This window comes from Phascolarctos cinereus, unplaced genomic scaffold, assembly GCF_003287225.1.
Source record: "Phascolarctos cinereus isolate Bilbo 61053 unplaced genomic scaffold, phaCin_HiC Scaffold_3;HRSCAF=262, whole genome shotgun sequence".
In the NCBI taxonomy this organism is placed as follows: Eukaryota; Metazoa; Chordata; class Mammalia; order Diprotodontia; family Phascolarctidae; genus Phascolarctos; species Phascolarctos cinereus.
In genome coordinates this window covers 21,684,987-21,701,494 of record NW_027555736.1, presented here as the reverse complement: position 1 = coordinate 21,701,494, position 16,508 = coordinate 21,684,987, and the positions used below count along the sequence as shown (strand labels likewise).

General features: G+C 42.2%; 1 protein-coding gene across 12 annotated transcripts in view; it reads left to right on the top strand.

The window, feature by feature from the left end:
• The window catches only part of ANK3 (ankyrin 3), a 725,987-nt gene that overhangs the window by 611,641 nt on the left and 97,838 nt on the right, over positions 1 to 16,508 (top strand). For 11 of the 12 annotated variants that reach the window (XM_078150719.1, XM_078150720.1, XM_078150723.1 and 8 more), the window contains one exon: positions 13,819 to 13,942. In XM_078150719.1, coding sequence (XP_078006845.1) covers positions 13,819 to 13,942 — 124 coding nt within the window. Of the gene's footprint in view, positions 1 to 10,426; positions 12,473 to 13,818; positions 13,943 to 16,508 lie in introns of those variants that run through there. The other variant, XM_078150725.1, reaches the window with a different exon arrangement.

Here is a 16,508-nt window from a genome sequence, read left to right as displayed (position 1 = left end):
CGTGGCATCATTCCCATGCCTCCAATGTTCCTAAATCACTCTTCCCTACCCTCCCATCGTGCTCCATAGAATCCCTGTTCGGTTGTTCACAAACTGCCTTTATGTTAGACCTGTTGTCTCTCTGTCCCCAGAAATGATGTTGCTCGTATTTTGAATTGGTCTGGGCTGTGTTCATGTTGTCTCAGCCCACTAGAATGTAAGCTTGAGGGGAGCCGGGCTTGATATCCCCCGCAGCCTAACACACTGCCTGGCACAGAGAAGGTCCTTAGTAAATGCTCCTTGAATTGAATCAAACTTCATCAGGTGGTAATAAGAATCAGAAGATCATCTGCAGATGAGTCTTAGAACCCAAAGACCTGGGTTCAGTTTATAGCTTTAGTGCTTAATCACTGCATGACCCTTAACCCCTCTAAGAACTCAGTTCTGGAGATAACCATACTTGCACTATCTACCTCACAGGCCTGTTGTGAGCCAAGCACCTTGAAAACCTAAAGCACTCTTGAAATGTCAGTTATTAGGATGATGGCAAGGTGCTTCAGAAGATAGGATATCAAAACGCAAACCAGATCTGTCTGCCTTAGAACCAGACCAGAGGTCAGAAAAGAAGAGGGAGAGGACATTGTGAAAATACTCCTCTTCTTATTCTTTCCAAAACGACCGACAGAAATGTTTCTAATTCACTCGTGAGTGGCTGTGTTATTGTGCCACTCAGAAATCTATCCATCTGTCCATCCATCAACAAACATTATTAAGTGCTTACTGGGGGCTGGGCACTGGGCATGCATGATTGGCTGTTTGGAAAATAGCAGGCCCACTTCAGTCGCACAGGTATTTATTCTTTAAGGACCTACTGTGTGTCAGGCTCTGTGCTATTTGAGGGGCATTCGAAGACAGAATGAAAAGCAGTCCCTGCCCTCCTAAAATGGTGGGGTTGAACCTAAAGAGCCGTGAGATCCCTTCTCACTCCAAATCAGGTGAGGAGCCTCAGAGCCATCAAGGAGCCTAAATTCTACTTGTAGAGTCCATCAATGTCTCTTGACAACATTCCTTCATGGGCCAGCCCCTTCAAGAGCCCATGGGCCATTGCAGATTCTAGGCCACATAGAGAGTCTTCCCTGCTCATTGGAAATGACCACACTGTTTCCTTCTAGCTTTGTGACCTCTTGCCTCCAAGTTCCTTCCTTCCTTTTCAAGCTTCTTGAGTGGAAGGAAGATGGGAATCTTCCTGTGAAGATGCCTGGGAGTGCTTCCTTGTTACAGCCTTTGTCAGACCAAAGTCACCACTTGCCACACAGTCCTTAGTCAGTAGAAAGCCTTTAAACATCCTACTGATGCTTCTGGAAGATCCTCCAACATGACCTGCTTCAAAGGAAAGAGTCAAGAATGAGTAGTTCTGGTGAATTGGGGCATAGCTTCCTATCCTGCTTCCCCCTCTCCTTACTCTTTACCCCTGTCCCCACCACCTGATAGTGTCTGACCTAGGTCAAGAAAGCAGAAAGGACATTTGCTTGAAGTCAGAGTTTTGAATCCTGGCTTATCAGGTGTGACTTTGGGCAAGTGACTCAATCTCTCTGTGCTCAGTTTCCCCATTTGGAAAATGAAAGATTTGAATTGCTAAGATCTCTTTTAGCTCTGAGTCCAACTATCCTATGAGTATGGTGACCCACAGGTCCTAAAGGTACTCAGAAGCATGAAGAATTTTGCAAGTAGCCACTTAACTTTCCCAAGAGATAGCCCTAAGCCTAGCTCCTCTTTGCAGCATATTATTGCCTCAGAAATCTACTACCTGAATTATACATGTGTTGTCTTTGCTTTGTATCATCTCTTCAATCTACCTTTCCAGAATGTGGGCTATAAATGGTAGCTCCCAACCAGTGGTCAGAAGGGCCTGGGTGGGTCAGAGAATTATTACATGTCATCCAGAAAGCCACGTGCCCACCAGGAATTGTCATTTGGATCCTTCTTTTGCTCTATACATTATGACTCGGTATAATCAATAAGCAAGAATAACGTGTCTCACACATCTATGTATGATGACTTTTCAAATGTATGTAGATGCTGTTGTGATTAATAAAATACATATTCGTGTAAAAGCATTGCTGAATTCATGGTAACTTTTTTTTTCATCATATATTTTCTCAATTGAATACAAAGTCCTCAAACAAAATTGTCAGGAACCACTGAGCTCAGGAATTTTTTGACTTTTGGTTCTTGGTCCTTTTCCCTTGAGGTAGGAGACAAAGAATTTAAATCCCTCCACAATCTGACTCCCTTCTACCTCAGGAGTCTTATTTGCAATTGTTGTCCTTCTGGACTGCTAGCTTTTCTGCAGAGGTGACCTCCTGCATGCCTTGTGCAAGTGATGCTCCATGTCTGGAAGGCCTTCTCTCCTCAGTTCCCCTTGGTCAGAAAGCCTTGTGTTTCTTCATGCCACCTCCTACATGAGGTCTTTCTAGATCTCTTCCTCTTTCGTAAATGTCAATACTTTGTATATGCTATGTGTTTACTCACTTGGGTACGCACTGTAGCCCTCTGCTAGAATAAAAAGTCCTTGCCTTTCTATCTTGCTGCCCGGTAAGGTGCCGCACATCTCATAGGCACTTGATAATTGAAACTAAGGACAGAAAATTGTTTGTTTATTTTTTCTGATTAGTTAGCAACATAGGTCAGTGAAAAGATCACCCTGAATTTAGAGTCAAAGGACCTGAATTCAAAATCTGCCTCTGCTCTCTTGACCATAATGATCTAGGCAAGTCACTCCATCTCTTTGAGACTCGGTTTCATTAACAGTCAAATTGGGGAGGCTGGAGAGGGGAGGGGTGCTTGTTGCACTACAATGTGCTACAATTTAGAATTCCTTCCGGGTCTAAACCTGTGATCCTGTCAATTATAACAGGATAAAGATTGTCCCAAAGTCACTTGAGTACAGAGATACTAATTCTGGTTTTCCTTTCTACTCTCAAAAACAAACAAGCCAGATATAACAGCATCATAGATTTAGAGCTAGGAGTTGTTTTCCCCCCAACTCCTTCATTATGCAAAGGAACAGAAGGGTAAATAACTTGCCCAAGGCTAGTCACACAGGTGGTCATCACAGAACCAGGATTGGAAACCCAGTACTCTGATTTCAAGTTGAGCTCTCTACCTGGCCTCTGCCTCTCATTTGTGTTGTCTTTCAGACTACCCCCAAATGTCATATTCTAATGCTTGGGCCTATTAGTAATTGGAACTGAAGATGGATGTGATTAATTAGATCATTAAGTCATTCAGTTTGCACACATAGATTTCTGCCTACCCTTAAAAAACTAGGATGCCCTGATGTCATGGGATTCAGGAAGTAAGAAAGAAATCTAATCATTAAGAAGGCCCTTAGACAGTTGCCTGGTACCTATCACTGGTGCCTTCCAAAATTAAAAAAAAAAAGGGAAGGAGGAATTAGAGTGTAAAATATACTTTTAAATGAAACAAGCCAGAAAGAAAGAAAACCTCTTCAGCAGAAGAAGAATCTTTGGTCAGGCATGAGAAATAGACAAGGACAGTTTGGTCCAAGCTTCCATCAAGGATACATGTTCTCAGGCAATATTTAGATATTGTAGAAACAGCTCAGAATTTGGAGTCAGAGAACCAGGGTTCTAATTTAGATCTGCTGCTTCCTTCCCATTGTGATACAAATTATTGGACCTTTCTGGGCCTCAATTTCCTCATTTGTAAAATGAGAAGGTTGAACTAGACGACCTCTCAGGTTTCTTCCAACTTGAGCCCCAAGGTGCATTGACTCCTCCATTCATACAGATATCAATCAATCCTTGTCTTCTCATCCTATAGGATTTTCAGCCATCTTTGCATAATTTCTCCATAGAGGATCTGCCCAATACACTGGAGGCTCTCCATTAGACCTTTCAATATTGAGGGCACCTAGTGAAACACATAGACCACCCATCTAATGATCTCTCCCTTGGCTAAACCACAGACTTGTCAGGCACACATTTCTTTGATGGTCAACCTTTCAAATCCCTTCCATGCCAGTTTGGTTGGTATTATGCTGTATACTCCTTAAACCCACCCACCACTCCAATCCCCATTGCCTTTGAGGTCACCTGCACTTTTGGTCATAATGTCTTGTGATCTGCAGCCATACATCCTGCATCATGGGAACACTGAGTTAAAAAATGATTTGTTTTGTTTTGTTTGATTTTGTTTTTGTTTAGGGATTAATTTGGGATTATTAAAAGACTGACATAGTTTCCTAGATACAAACAGACCAAGTTCCTCCTTCTATTAAACTTGGACTAGTACTTTATCTAACAGCAGTGCCTAAGAAAAATATACCCTATATGTTTATATGTATGCATACATTATGGAATTTTACAGAGATATATCTATATTCTGATGACTTAACTCAATAGGCCATATATCCTAAATCTGAGTAGTTTATGATATTGATCCATTTTGTTTTTCCTGTGTGGGTTACTAGGCTGATATATGTTGAATGGCTATGGATATCAGAGAGAGCCATGCAATATTCCAATTTAGTAAAAACAAAATTAGGGGCAGCTAGGCGGTGCAGTAAATAGAGTGCCAGGCCTGGAATCAGGAAGACCTGAGTTCAAATCTGGCCTTAGAAGTGACCCTGGGCAAGTCACTTTACCCTGTTTGCCTCAGTTTCCTCATCTGTAAAATGAACTGGAGAAGGAAATGGCAAACCACTCCAGTGTCTTTGCCAAGAAAACCCCAAATGGGGTCACAAAGTGTTGGACATGACCGAAATCATGAACAATAACAAACGAAATTAGCCTTGGCATATAACCCCCTCAAAGAAATCAAGATGAATCTGAAAAGTATGAGACTGCAGGCCTGAAATTAAGTAATGCTCTGGTTTTTTTTTTATTTTAATGAATTTTTCATTAATTAAATTAATTAAATTAATTGAATTAATTTTCATTTAATGAATTTTTTTTGGTTGGTTTTCATGGGTGACCATGTTTGAGGGCTTGGCTGTGAAAGTGCCTGTGTGTTTAATTGTTTTGTTTTATTTGGGTGCTGTTGGTAATATCTGGAGGCAAGAATGACTCAAAAAATGGGAAAGGCTTGTTAAAGTGTACACATAATCATTTGTAAATTTTGTGGAGCCAGTAACATTTTAGTGAGCTTTAAGATTTTGGAAAACTATTTTATAGAATCATGGCATTTCCAAGTTAGAAGGGACGTTAGAGATTAATATGGGCCAACCCTCTTTATTTACATACCAAATATCTATTTCTTGATTCCTCCTAATTCAGGGAATTCAATTCAACTCAAGAAATATTTCTCGAATGCCTACTCTCTGTAAGACATTGGGAGAGGCCCTAAGGATACCAAGACATAAAGGAAAAATGGACTGTTTTCAAAGAGGCAACATTCTATTAAGAGATAATCAGACCCTGGAAGCAGGAAGGGGAATACAAGAAAATCTGTGGAGGAAAGAGAATCGTAAACATAGGGAGGATACTGAACAGTCTCCTGCTGGGTTAGAGAATCATAAAGTGAGATCTGGAAGGTACATCAGATGTCACTTTGTAATCAGCCCTCTCATTTTGCAAATGAGGAAACTGAGGCCTGAGCAGTTCAGTGACTTGCTGGGCTTGCAATCTGATGAGTCTTGAAGGAAGCTAAGTATTCTAAGAGGCAGAAGCAGGTGGGAGTGATCTCCAGGCAAGGGTGAAGAGTCTTTGACTGGGCTGATTTGGTCTGAAAGTAAAATGCATGAGAGTGAGTGATGCGAAAAAGTAAGGAAAAGGGAGGCAGAAGGCAGACCATAAAGGGCTTTAAGCTGAGAAATTTGTATTTTATCCTAGAGGTAGTAGGGATCCATTGAAGATTCTTTGGCAAGAGAGTGATATGGTCACACCTATGCCAGAGGAAGAAGATGCTAAAAGGTATGTTGGAGGAAAAATTGAAGTGGGAAAGGACTGGAAACAGGGACATCAATTAGGAGGTTATAGCAATATCCTGGGTGAAAAGCGATGAGACCCTAGGTTAGGGTGGTGGCTGTTTGGAGTAGAGAGAAGGGGAGAGATGTAAGAGATCCTGAGTAGGCAATATTTATCAAACTTGGCATTTCAATGGCTTTGGGGAAGAGAGAGGGGAAAGAATCAAGGATGGCTCCATTTTAAATCTAAAAAGGATGGTGGAGCCTCTGAAGAAATTGAAGAGTTTAGAGGAGGGATAGGTATAAAGAGTCGAAGTTCTATTTCAGACATGTTGGCATGTGACATAGCTAGTGTCTGTAGTAGGATTTGAACTCAGATCTTCCTGCCTCCAACTTCAGAAGTCTATTCACTCTAAAAGCCCAAGGAGTGATTAAGTACATGGGAGGAGAACTGGGGCCCAGGAGAAGGCAGTGTCATACAAACCAAGAAAGAAATGTCCTCAGAAGTGCTTTCTTTAAGAAAGACATTTGAGCAGAGTAATGGGTTGGGGAATTCACCTGGAAGTGGAAGTGGAAGGCTGAAGACTAGAGGAAGTAGAGAAGGCCAAGTAGGGAGTGGGTGGGCTTCAGAAGAATTTGACTATGAAAAGGAGATCTCTATGGTAATTATTGAGGGAATGGTAGGGTCAAGTGAGGGTTCTTTAAGGAGGAAAGAAACCCAAGTATGTTTATAGGCCTGCAGGTAAGATTGCAGATACTGAGGGGATTGAGGAGAGAAGGGACAATCTATGAGAAGCATTCCTGAAAGAGATGGGAGGGGATGAGATCAATCACCTTGTCAAGGAGAGAGCCAACTTTATGTTAGAGCTAGAGCACAGAAAGAGAAAATTGGGGGATTATGTAGAAGCATCTGAGGTGTATAATTGGGGGTGGGAAGCTCAGCACACAGGACCTCTATTTTCCCTTGGAAGCAGGAGGAGAGGTCCTCTGCTGAGTAGGAGCTGGCAGGACTAGGAAGAAAAGGTTTGAGAAAGCTTCTGCCTGAGCACCCAGAGTCAATCAGGGAAGAATGAAAGGATTACCGAGCTGCTGTGAAGAGCTAGTTGAGATTAAGATAACATAAATTTGCAGTGGAACCAGTCAGTACAGTTGTGTGACTTCCTTCAGCAAAGTTCAGCAGTGCAAGAGTAGGAGGGAAAGGTGGATGGTGGGGCTAACCCAGGACTGGATTTTGGCAAGGCATGCTTGAGCAATGCACGAAAGGGAGAGAGCAGGTTATAGTTGAACTGGTTGGCTACAGGGCCAAGACTGAGAAGGAAAGAGAGGCCAAACTAGTGGTGATAGACTGGGAGAGCAAGGAGAAGTTAGTTATTGGTGGTGGTGGTGGTGGTGGTGTTGGGTTGTGTTCCAACTCTTGATGATCCCATTGGGGTTTTTTTGGTAAAGTGGTTTGCCATTCCCTTCTCCAGCTCATTTTACAGATGAGGAAACTGAGGCAGAGTTAGATGACTTGCCCAGGATCACATAACTAGTAAGTGTCTGAGGCTAGATTTGAACTCAGGTCTTCAAGCACTCCAAGCCCAGTGTTTCATCCACTGCACCACCTAGCTGCCCAGAAGATACCTCAGGGATTACATAATGGTATTGGTCACAATGATGACTAGATGAAAAAAAATGAAAAAGAACACAGCCTCTGACCTTAAGATGCGCACATTCAATGAGGCTTACCCAGATGAGCTGTGATCAGTCAGCAAGCAGATGTCAAGAGCTAGGCACTACAACTACAAATACAGAAGGAAGGCATTCCCTGCCCTCAAGGAGCTGACTTTCAGCTGAGATGATACAACAGCTTCACAGATCTCTACAAATATAACATATGTAAAACAATTCCAAAGTCATGGGGGAAGGCATGGCTTACAGGTTCATAGATACATACAAATTAATAAGTCCAAAAATAAAGTCCAAAGTGATTTGAGGGGAAGGGATGGATCCTGGCTTTATGGATATATAAAAATGTAATATATACAAAATTCAGAGTGACAGGGACAGGGGATGGCTAACAGTCAGGGGAATTGGGAAAAGATTCAGGACTTGGATTGAGCCCTGAAAAGAGCTAGAGGTGACATGAGGTAGAGGTGAGATGTGATAGGAACTGCATGCTGAGGGGCGATACTCCAGGGCAGTGAGAGGAGGTGGCATCTGAGCTGGATCTTGAAGGCCAAGGCCTGGGTCAGTTCTGGAGGTCAGAGGTCACAGATGGGGGCAGGCCACCATGAGGGATTCTATTCTGGCCAGGGAGGAAGTCCTCTCTGGAATGCTCTGGCCTGCCTTCACCTTCTCATTACTGCCATCCTAACCTCGGCCCAGCTTTCAAAATTCCCTTTGGATGTATTTTCAGATGTCTCTTTCAAGTATGGAGAGTGATGTTGAGCACATTTGAGTAAGCACTGCCCTTCAGAGTCATTGCCCCTGGAAGCTCCTTTTCCCCCTAAAATCTGTCACTGGCCACTCTTTCTCAGTGCTTCAGAACCAAGGCGACCAGAGGACAGACACCCTGAAGGGACAGTCATCCAGTGTGCAGTGAATGAGGTTTTGCTAACGACCTAAAGAAGGAAAACAATGGCCTAAGTGCTTTGTCCCATTTCAATAGCCAGAGCAACCCACGCTTTTGTGGAGCTCTTCCTTAGCACCCTTGTGAAGCACAGTGCCAGCCGGTCTATTACTGTTGTTGACTCCTTTCCCTCTCAGTCATGTCTCACTTACCTTTTCTTGGCAAGGATACTGGAGTGGTTTGCCATTTTCTTCTCTAGCTCATTTGACAGATGAGGAAACTGAGGCAAACAGTGTTAAATGACTTGCCCAGGGTCACACAGATAGTATGTGTCTGAGGCAGCTTTTGAACTCAGATACTCCTGACTCCATGCCTGTTGCTCTATCCATTGTGCCACCTAGCTGAGGGTTTACCTCATTTTTAAGGAAACTGAGGCTCAGAGGTTAAATGATTTGGTCCAGATCACACAGCTAGAAAGTGTCGCTATTAGAATCTATTTCTGCAGGTGCAAGGCTTTCCCAACTATGCTACATTATCCACTAACATGAATTAAAATATACAAAATATGTATTTTAATAAATACTGTGAATCAGTTAGTATACCATCTGTGATGATCAAGTGTCAGCTCTACTTTTCTTCAAAGTTCAGCTCAAAAGCCCCCTCCTACGTGGAGCCTTTCCTGATCCCCCCCCACAGCTGCTATGCCTCTCCTTTGATTTCCTTATTTATTTTGTATATGTATATACATCAGTCAATCAATAAAGATTTATTAAGTACCTTCTATGTGCCAGACACTGTGGTAAGCTGGGAATACAAAAAAGTCAAAATACAGTCCCTGCCTTCAAGGAGCTAACAATCTAATGAAGGAGAAAACATGCAAACAAATATATGTATGTATATGTGTATGTATATATATATATATATATATATATATATATATATATATTATATATAGCTATGTAGCTATATAAAATATATACATATGTATGTACATGTATATCCAGCTATGCACAGGATAGTGCAAAGGGGCCCCAGTAGTTAGGAAATAATTAAAAAGGGGGGGGGGGAAACTACTAGAATTAAAAGGGGTTAGAGAAGACTTCAGCCCAGGATGTCATGTCACCCACTATAGAAAGTAAGCATCTTGAGGGCAAGGACTGTTTCATTTTTGTGTTTGCATCCCCAGCCCCCAATACAATGTCTAGCACCAGAAGGCTTTTCATATATGTTTGTTCATTGATTTTGAAATACTGTGCTTTCCCCATTTCTATAATTTTTTAGAGCCCCCAGACATACTTTTGTTTCATCATTCAGATTAACATAGCTGTTTCTCTTTAAAAGTGTTCGATTTGTCAGTCACAAATTGGAAATTTGCCCTGGACTGGTGGTAGTGACCATTTTTACCCATTTTCTAAATTGTGGTGGCTTGTATTTGCCTTCAGCTGACAACTGGAGGGGTGTGGCTTGTGACTCGTTACCCGCCTTTGAGAGCTATGAAAGGCCTGCTAAGTCAGTCTGGAATGCAGGTTCAAGAATAACCCTTAGCCAGACCTCAGAGAGGAGAAGAAATCTCTACAACAAATACTCAGATGAGAAGGTCAGAAGGCTTTGTTTATTTGTTTTAGGCTGAAAGCTGGTTTTCTATAGAATATCTCACTTAAATTCCAGAGGAGGCAGGATGGTGGCAAAAAAAAAAAAGAGTTAGGAATTTCAAGTCCAAAAACCCAGGTTCAAATTCTGGCTCTCCTACTTACTACCTGTGGGATTTTGTCCCAGATCTCACCTTTTGGAGCCTGCATTTCTTCATATACAAAAAAAGGATTGAACTGATTCATCTCCAAGATTCCTTCCAAGCTAAACTGATATCTAATTGGATCCTGACAACAGTTAATAATACAGCCAATGAGTCCTATCAAGTACTGTACTTTTATTCCCATTTTATAGATGAGGAAGCTGGGTCTAATCACAACCTATTCTAGAGTTGAAAATTTATTCCATATGTGGGGATCTTAGTTTCCCTAATTTCACATATTTTTACATCATGATCTCTAAGGCTGCTTATAACTCTGAAATCCTATGATCCAAAGAATACTGATTGTAATGTCATCCTTTATTGATAAGTACCAGGCCACATAGGTGGTGAGGTGGATAGAGCACTGGGCCTAGAGTCAGGAAGACCCGAGTTCAAATCCAGTCTCAGACACTTACCCACTTAACCTCACTTTGTCTCAGTTTCCCCATCTGTAAAATGGTAGCTGGAGAAAGGAATGGCAAACCATTTCAATATCTTTGCTAAGAAAACCCCAATGCCCAAATGGGATCACAGAGAGTTGGACACTACTAAAACAGGACCTAAGAAGTGAAGGACTCTAACCTGAACATATCTAAAGCTGTTTGTGAAGCAAATTTGTTCCCTGCCTACCTTATAAATAATGCAAATTCACTGTTCACTGTTAGCCAGACTAACAGGGTCAAGGGAGCTCATGGGATGATAGGATCTGAGATTTAGAGCTGGAAGGCACTCTTAAGGTCATCGAATCCACCCCCTTTATTTTACAGAAGAGTAAACTGATCCCGGGAAAATTAAGTGACGTGTTCTCGGAGGTCACACGGGTATGAAGAGGCTCAGGCAGGATTTGAATCCAGCTCCTCTGACCACAAATCCAGCACCCTTTTTTTTTGTAACTCTCCGTCTCAAAGAATGTCACAATTTCAAGCCCCTCCTAAAAGAATTTGAAAATGCTTCTGTCCCCGTTACCCTGTAACTCAGTTTCAGAACCGAAAAAGTCTGAAAAATGATCGAAATCTTTTTTCCCCAAGTGCCCAAATATTTTCCCTAGGGAAAGTGTGAATAGGGTGGAGTGGCCTAGGAACCCAGCACCCCGAGGCAGGGAAGGGACTTGGGAAAAAAAATGTCTCAGCATTGTAGAAGACTCACAAAGCTTTTTTCCTCCGCACCTTTCTACTCCTCCCTACTTTAATGCTCTGTGTGTGTGTGTGTGTGTGACATGAGCTAAAATGCCACGGTCCAAAATGCAGGCTCATTTCCCCCCTTGGGTTAGTCCATCCCATCTTTCTCCTCATTTCTTCAGGCTTCTGAAAAAGCAGCTTCTGCTACAGCTTTTTGTTGTTATAAAGACCGTCCTGGGCGCTGTGGGGCCGCTGCCTTTCCCTCTGGTGCCTCGCTGTTTCACAACTGCAGGGCAGGTCCTCTGTGGGTTTCTTTCTCTTTTTTTTCCCCTTCCCACCTGACAGCATAAATAACCGCAACTCCAGCAGAGGAGAGCTCAAAGTTACAGTAGCTTCCCAACGCCCCGGCCCAGGCACTCTCTCTCTCTCCCTCTTGTTTCGCTCGGCGTCTGTGCACATTGGAGGCTGCCCTGGCCTGGTGCTCGGAGCCCCCTGCCCAGTGGGTCTTGTCGATTTCAGGCAGGCGGTCTAGTGGATTTTAGGCCCAGCTCAGTAGCCCAGGATCGAATTACAGGAAAACTTACACCGGCCCCGCGCTGCTGCGCGCTCCCCACATTTACATACAAATAACGCCTCCTGTCCTGGTGCTTAGGTCCGGGGCAGCCAAGCTTGGCCCACGAAGTTTTTAATCCAATCAGAAGGAGCTTTAAAAGGATGTCTACAGCGTGATGAGAAAGGATCTTAGCCACAATTAAGTATTGCCGGATGTTTGGCATTTTGTTTTCTTCCCCCACTTCGTTCTGTTGGAAATTCGAAAGATCTGCCGAACTCCGGAGTGTGGGAAACGATGTGGTTGTAAGCCCGCCAGCGCCTGCGAAGAGCCCACGATGCTGGGGAGAGCCCGGTGGTGGAGGCGTGGAAAGTGACCCGGCCCTCCGGGCTCAGCCATTCTCTGGTAGTTTGGAGCTCAGTGCGAAATCTTGGCTTGAGAGACTCGTGGGGATCCTTGGAAACGCCCGGAGAGTGCATTTGCTGGTGCTGGTGCTGGTGCTGGTTCTTGTTTTCCTAGCCCGGCCCAGGGGAAAATATGGCTTTGCAACCGAGTAAGGTTTTTTTTTTTTAAGTTGTGTTTAATGTCTGGTGTTTGTGTGGCAGTTACAATGTGTGTACGAACAGTCTAACGCTAAGAGAGTTACTTTAATCACTATTAACAAGCCTGCAGGATCTGTTTATTTCCTTTTGTTTTGCTTTGATAACCTTTGCAAACATCATATTTAGATTCAATGGGTAGTTTAGCGCTCCCCGCGTTTCCCAGTTGAGCAAATGGAAATTCTGAACGCTAGTGAATGAAGAAATCGGACAAAACGAGCCCATGAATCACTTACCTTTGAGACCACACAATAGCAAACTCTTGCAACCTCTCCCGGCTAGCCAACCTTTTTTATCTTCCTTTTAAAAACAAGGGAGAACTAGGGAAAGGGGGCTGGGAGGGTGGGGGAGTGGATTACAAAACGAAAGAAGGTAGCCTGGCCGAGGTGCTGCTTTTTGTCAGAGCTAGGAAACCTCCCCAAAGGGCAAAGGACCATTTTAAATTTGCCCTGTCACTTGGGGAATGTGGCTTCTGCGTGATGTAATGACATGCATCGGTAGTCAGGCAAAGGAGATCGTCCTGTTAACCCTTTCTTGTGATGGCTTTAGGTTTGCAGAACTCTAATCCCCCTAACTCAAAGGTTGTTTCGAAGCAATTTAAGTTTGCATTTCTCGGTAGATTTAAAATACTCTTCTAATTGAATGGAATATTACATTTTTGTAGTTCCAGACCAGTTCCTGTTGGAACATTCACGACTGTGTGGACTCTATTTCTCTTCGTTGCTTTTTTTTTTTAATTCAGTAATTGTGGCTTCCGATAAGAAAGGATTTTATTACTGAAGTCTCACCCAACTGGGACCGAAAAAACTATTAGGGGAAAAAGCGTGATCTTTTTTAGCTTGTACAAATTGGAGAATTGTCGTAGAAGAGGCCAACTTTGTTCTGGAAACTGTCCATTCAAACAAGTAGCTCTCATCACTGTCTCTCTTTTAGGGTGTAATTATCCAGGAGTTCTAGACACCTCAGTCAGATTTTTTTGGCCGGAATATATTTTTCGGGGGAGCTTGGGGCACTGTCTTTAATTGGTATTTGGCACACAGGAGCAGCTTCTACTCCATGAATTTTATTTTGTTTTGATTATATACTAACCTCTACCTAGGTTTCTTTTCTCTTGAACTTTTGCTAGACAATTTTCATTCTCAGGTCGAAATTCCAAAAAGCCTTGGGGGTGGGGAGGGGAAGGGAATGCCAATTGATTGTTTCTTTGCTGGCAGCCAGTATAGGAAGAGGGCTTGCAATAACGGCTTTGGCCACGAGGGAAACAGGAGCCTTCTGATTTTTGCTCACTTTGTACTGCCAGGTGAAGATGCAATGACAGGGGATACAGACAAATATCTTGGGCCCCAAGATCTCAAAGAACTAGGAGATGATTCTCTGCCCGCGGAAGGATACATAGGCTTCAGCATGGGAGCTCGCTCAGCCAGGTATTGTATTTTGGCATTCCTTTTTGCTCCCAGACAACCATGATTGATCCATAAATTGAGTTTTTATGCCACATTCTCCAACGTATATTCTTGGAAAGAGGGCTGTACATTTCCATGCAGTGGTGTCCTTTTCAGCATACATGCGCAGCTATTCTCTTTCATGATTTTTAGTCCAGCCAATTTTGTCTGGCTGAGCATCCTAACTATTCTTTCCCCCTCTCTACAGTCATTCTTCAGCAAAAGAACAGACAGGAAAAATTGAGACAACCAGTGCGTTTCAGAGTAAACTCGACCTGTATTTAAAAGCTATCTTATTTGAAAGATGTAGTTCAACAACGTGAAATTAAAAGCCTGATATTTGCAAGGCACTGTTGATTGGTATTTATAAGTATTATCTCTTTCTTTCTGAAATCTGAATAATAACGAAAACCCACACTTACAGTTAAGAGTGGACATTGTAAGTGTATTTTTAAAAAAATTTTAATGGTGAAAATTAAGAAGAAAAATTGCCAGTGCCATTTATCCTAAAAGCTACTTTATAAGCATTTTTGTATGTACTTGAAAGCATTGCACTATTTTGTTTGAAAAGGAACAGTGGATGTTTCAAATAGACCTTTGTACAAAGAATGTCATGGTATGTGAGGGTCCCCAGACTTCTCACACAATGGAATGCTACCGATTTGCAGTCTCTGTCCTAACTGAAAAGGTTTGGCTTATGGAAAACCCTGTACTTTAAAACTCACTTTGCACTGCTTGAGAGAGACTCCATGCTCTGTTTGGAGATTGCTTTGCCCTGTTGTGGATTAACAGTGTGTTTGCTGACAGTCAAGTTATTTTGAAGCTAATAATTAAACCTCCCAAGCCAGAGCCCTGGGGACATTTTCCTATAGTTTAATGATCTGTTGTAAAGTTTCATTGTCTCCTAGTGAATGAATGGCACTTCCCACAAAGTAAAGCTTGGGCGTTTGTCCTCAGTCCTGTGTGCTCCTAGGCTAGGTTGCCTTAGATGTGGAGGACATCATGCTGGGGTGGGGTGCTCTCTCTGTATTACAGTGTCTCTTACAGTATTTCTAAATTCTCATAATCTGATACAGTTTCCAGTTTATAAATACTTCTGTTAAGAGGCCTTAAAATAGTCTTAATGGAGTCTGCAGAGTGACTAATCAAAGCCATAGCAAACGAAAGTGTTTGAAAACAAAAGTTATGACAGTGAGCACCCATGCTAATAACACCTACAATCAAGAATGGGTTTTTTTTTTGAAGACCAGTGCTTACCTGTCATTCAATGCCTTAGCATAAAGACAGAGTGAGGGAACCTATGTAAAGCACTTTGCAAACTTTAGAGGGCTATAAAAATGTTAGCAAGGCATCATCATCAACATCATCACTAGTAAGTGTTACACTCTGTCCAGGATTCAGCTGTGTCCCCATCCCTTTTCTGCGGATGTATCCATGTGGAGGCACGACTGTGCTGCTGAATCCACCGGGGGAGACCTGAAACAGAGAGATTTCCCTAAGACATCAGGTTTTGGTTTGGGTTCTGGCTTTTTGAGGGAGTGCTGAGGCTTTCATATTTCTGATTTCAACAGCACCATTATTTGTGGCTACTTGTTTGTGATTCATTTTTACATCAGCATAGTATGCGCATGTTATGCTCAGACACACAAAAAATAAATAACTAAAAATTAAGACTCAAGCTCTATGATGCCCATGGTTTCAAAACAAAATAAAACAAAATAGTGTTGTGGGTTTATCAAATACAACTATTCTGAGTGTAACATTAAAAAAAATGAAAACGTAGAATGTGTAAGTCACTCAACCATACATTTTTTCTTTTTCTTCTCTGATTCTTTGCTTTCTATTTCTCCTACTTCTTCTCCCCTATAAATTCTTTAAAATAGTCCTAAGATCAGGTAAGAAGACTTGTGGCGTCTTTATTGCATCTCTCCCCATTGTCCCTCTGCTTATTTTTATTTTTGTTTTTCAGCATTGTGATGTGTCCTGATGTGATTTTATTTTGTGCTCAGCTTTAGCAAGTTTCATGATTTTCCGCAAATTAACAAGTGACTTGTTTGGCAAAACCATTGAACCGGGTATGAGAACATTGGAAGGACTTAAATGAATGCATAAGGACTGTAATTCAATTAACAAATTGTGTGAAGTGCATGAGATCAAGGGAGGGCTTTAAACTGATAAAATGATCGTCCTAAAGGCCCGTTTGTTTGCTGGGTGCTGTCTTATTTGAGGCACGCATTTTTAGAGACATGAGGCATGTGTTTTTCTAATATTTCCTACAAATAACTTTCAGGGTATTCTGACAGCCACACAATTTACCATAATAACATAATTTTAGGCTTCCCGCCATCCCAAATCTGAGGGCAAAAACTCTGGCTTTGGGGGGGGGAAATCTGTGCTTATATATTTGAATAATTCAGAGTAAAACAAATTGAGGGTTAGAGACAAATTCAAACTAAGCTCTAATTTGTCAACATGGAAAAAAATCAGCGCCTCAGACATCATGCTCAAAACAGAAGCATGTTTTCAGACTTACACCCAGTGTCTCTCT